Raw genomic sequence first — 2,586 nt, 5'->3', positions numbered from 1 at the left:
TGTGTGTGTGTGTGTGTGTGTGTGTGTGTGTGTGTGTGTGTGTGTGGGAGAGAGAGAGAGAGAGAGAGAGAGAGAGAGAAAGAGAGAGAGAGAATCTGCACTCCAGGATCAGTTATAAATTTTAACAGAATTATCCACAATTTTGGATTTTTCACTTCTTTGGTTAGTAAAGATAATCAAGAGTTTAGTACAGTGCTAAAGGGTAGACGTGGATAATAGAAGGAAAGAGACAATAAAGAGAATGAATATGTCCTTCTTTTGATAGACCTTAGCCTCAAAACCCTGTAGGATTTACAATTTAGAGCCACTAACTAACCAGCTCATTAGAGAATGACCTGTCAGCACTGTCAACATTTTCTTTAATGAGGTAACACTGTGATATTGGCACCTGGGGAATTGTTTGCCTGTAGTGAGCTGGCACAAAGTACTCTCCAGTTTGGGGCCCTCACAGCAGCTTATGCCAGGATTCTGTCCACACTTGCAGCTGGGAGCATTGTGGACCCCGTGGATCACGTCCACAGAGCCATGGGTGAAGTTATTGCCCAACTTGCATGATCCATTAGCTTCTGAAAGTTTTCTCCAGACCGTCATGTCATTGCAACACTCTTTGTCATTACCTGGACTGTTTCCCTTGGGGATGCTATAATGCAACCTTCTGAATGTCAAAAATGAGGAGGACTTATCCTTGGACATGCTGAGGCTGGTATTTTTATCTAACAGGGTCAAGTTCATTAATACCTCAATATTCCATTGTTCTTGGCCATTTTTTGCCATGCCATATTGTATCACTTCCTCTGCAATTTCTTCTTTCGTTATCTTCATTATGCTTTCTGAAGCTCCTGCAAGAACCAGCCCCACACTGAGCAGCAGCAGAGAGAAGATCTCCATCTCAGATCTCGTGTAATTTCTTCTGCAGTAAAGATAAAAAGCAAAAGATAAAAACTAGGAAAATACTAAGGAGATAGTCGTCTTTTCCTTAGGGCAGTTATTCCCAGGAGCACTCCTACCTGTGATTTAAGACTTCTACATCTGTTAATGGAAGTATGATATAGTGAAAATACAATTAGCTGCAGAGTCTGAAGACCCAGGTTCAAATCCCTGCTTCTCCTATTACAAACAACTTATTCTACCTCATCTAGCCTCAGTTTCCCCATCTGAAAAAAAAGAAAATGTGAGAATTATGTAAGATGATATGTTTAAAGTGCTAGAAACAAGTATTCTTTCTCTTCCTTTTCCCTTTATCTATAATCTCATTGGTGGGATCCACATCTCCATGGTGGGTCACCATAATCTCATCAACACATTGCTCACTATTACTATATCTCCTACAGCCTCACACAGTACCTGACACTTGGTAGCCAGTTGAAAATACATGCACACACACACACACACACACACACACACAGTGTCGCTTCTCCATCTCTCCTTTCTTTTCTCATCCATTCTCAGTCATGGGATTTCTGCCTTTACCAGTTCCTTTGGCAAGTTGATCCTGTAGAGAGAGATTCTAGCTTGCTGCAGGGCTAGAAGTGAAACTGGGCTTGTTTCCTAGGAGTTTCTGTTATTGGGTCTAACTGAGGGAAGGAGGAGCAAGGAAGGGGTAGACAGAACTGTATGAGATTGACAGAGGAGACAGTGTGGAGCCAAGGACACGCGGGGACACTGAACAGTGTCCACTCAGCAGTGAGAATCCCAGGGACCCAGGCAGCTCTGCCGCTTTCTCTTCTGTGAAATCTTCCCTGTGTATTTATACTTTAACCCAGAGTATTTTTTTTCCTTTTCTGAAACCCTACAGCACAAATTATGTTGTACTTCATTTTATATGGTCTTTTTCATTTTTCAAGTTAGTGGAAACATGTTAATTTTCCCCCTCTTATTAAGGCTGAAAACTCCTTGGGCCTGGAACACAGGCTCTGATTCCATTTATTCTGTTCAGCAGCAAACACTGAACTGTACCAACACTAGTTTCTCAACAATATTTGTTAACAATATAATATGGCTTGACTAGTACAGAAAATTCTTTACTTGATGCTGGAAAACTCATAATGAGAATCCCAAAAAGAATGGTTATTTCAACCATAAATCACCTAAAATGATCCTACTATCACCTCTTCCTTCTCTCCCACCTCTAAAAGCCTTCTCATACACAGATGTCTCCACTACTGCCTTCCGAATCACCACTCCTTGCCCCTCTGATTCCTTCTCTACGCTACTTTTCTAAAACACCACTTGCAATGACACTACCTCAGAATCCTTGAAATATTCCTCGTTGTCTTCAGGAGGAAGTCTAATCCCCTGAGCCCACTTGCCAAGACCCTACTTGATCTGATCCCAATAAGCCTCTCGAGGTTTAACTCTCGTTATTTTGCTGCACAAACCTGCGCTGGTCAGTCAGTGTGAGCCTCTTCTCTCTCAATCCACCCTGAGCTGTCTCTCCCTGTTTGCTCCTTTCTTGAATGGCAGCGCTTTCCTGCCTTTTGAAATCCTTTAAAGCCTGATTCAGATCCCATTCTTTCTTCAACACATTATCTTACCGCTTCATTCTACCAAATCCATTTCTCATTTCTCTGAACTTCTTATAACATT

General features: G+C 41.8%; 1 protein-coding gene across 1 annotated transcript; it reads right to left on the bottom strand.

The window, feature by feature from the left end:
- Positions 1-291: 291 nt before the first annotated feature.
- LOC103609879 (probable ribonuclease 11) lies at positions 292-888 on the bottom strand. Its single transcript, XM_008594146.1, has one exon. It carries the CDS (start codon positions 886-888, stop codon positions 292-294), a length of 597 nt encoding a protein of 198 aa, XP_008592368.1.
- Between the last annotated feature and the right edge of the window lie 1,698 nt (positions 889-2,586).

The sequence above is a fragment of the Galeopterus variegatus genome, unplaced genomic scaffold (genome assembly GCF_000696425.1).
Source record: "Galeopterus variegatus unplaced genomic scaffold, G_variegatus-3.0.2 Scaffold10234, whole genome shotgun sequence".
Lineage (NCBI taxonomy): Eukaryota > Metazoa > Chordata > Mammalia > Dermoptera > Cynocephalidae > Galeopterus > Galeopterus variegatus.
This window is presented reverse-complemented; position numbering and strand designations above follow the sequence as displayed.

Excerpts from the sequence above, each read along its gene's own strand:
- LOC103609879 (XM_008594146.1), bottom strand. The coding sequence starts at position 888 with ATGGAGATCTTCTCTCTGCTGCTGCTCAGTGTGGGGCTGGTTCTTGCA.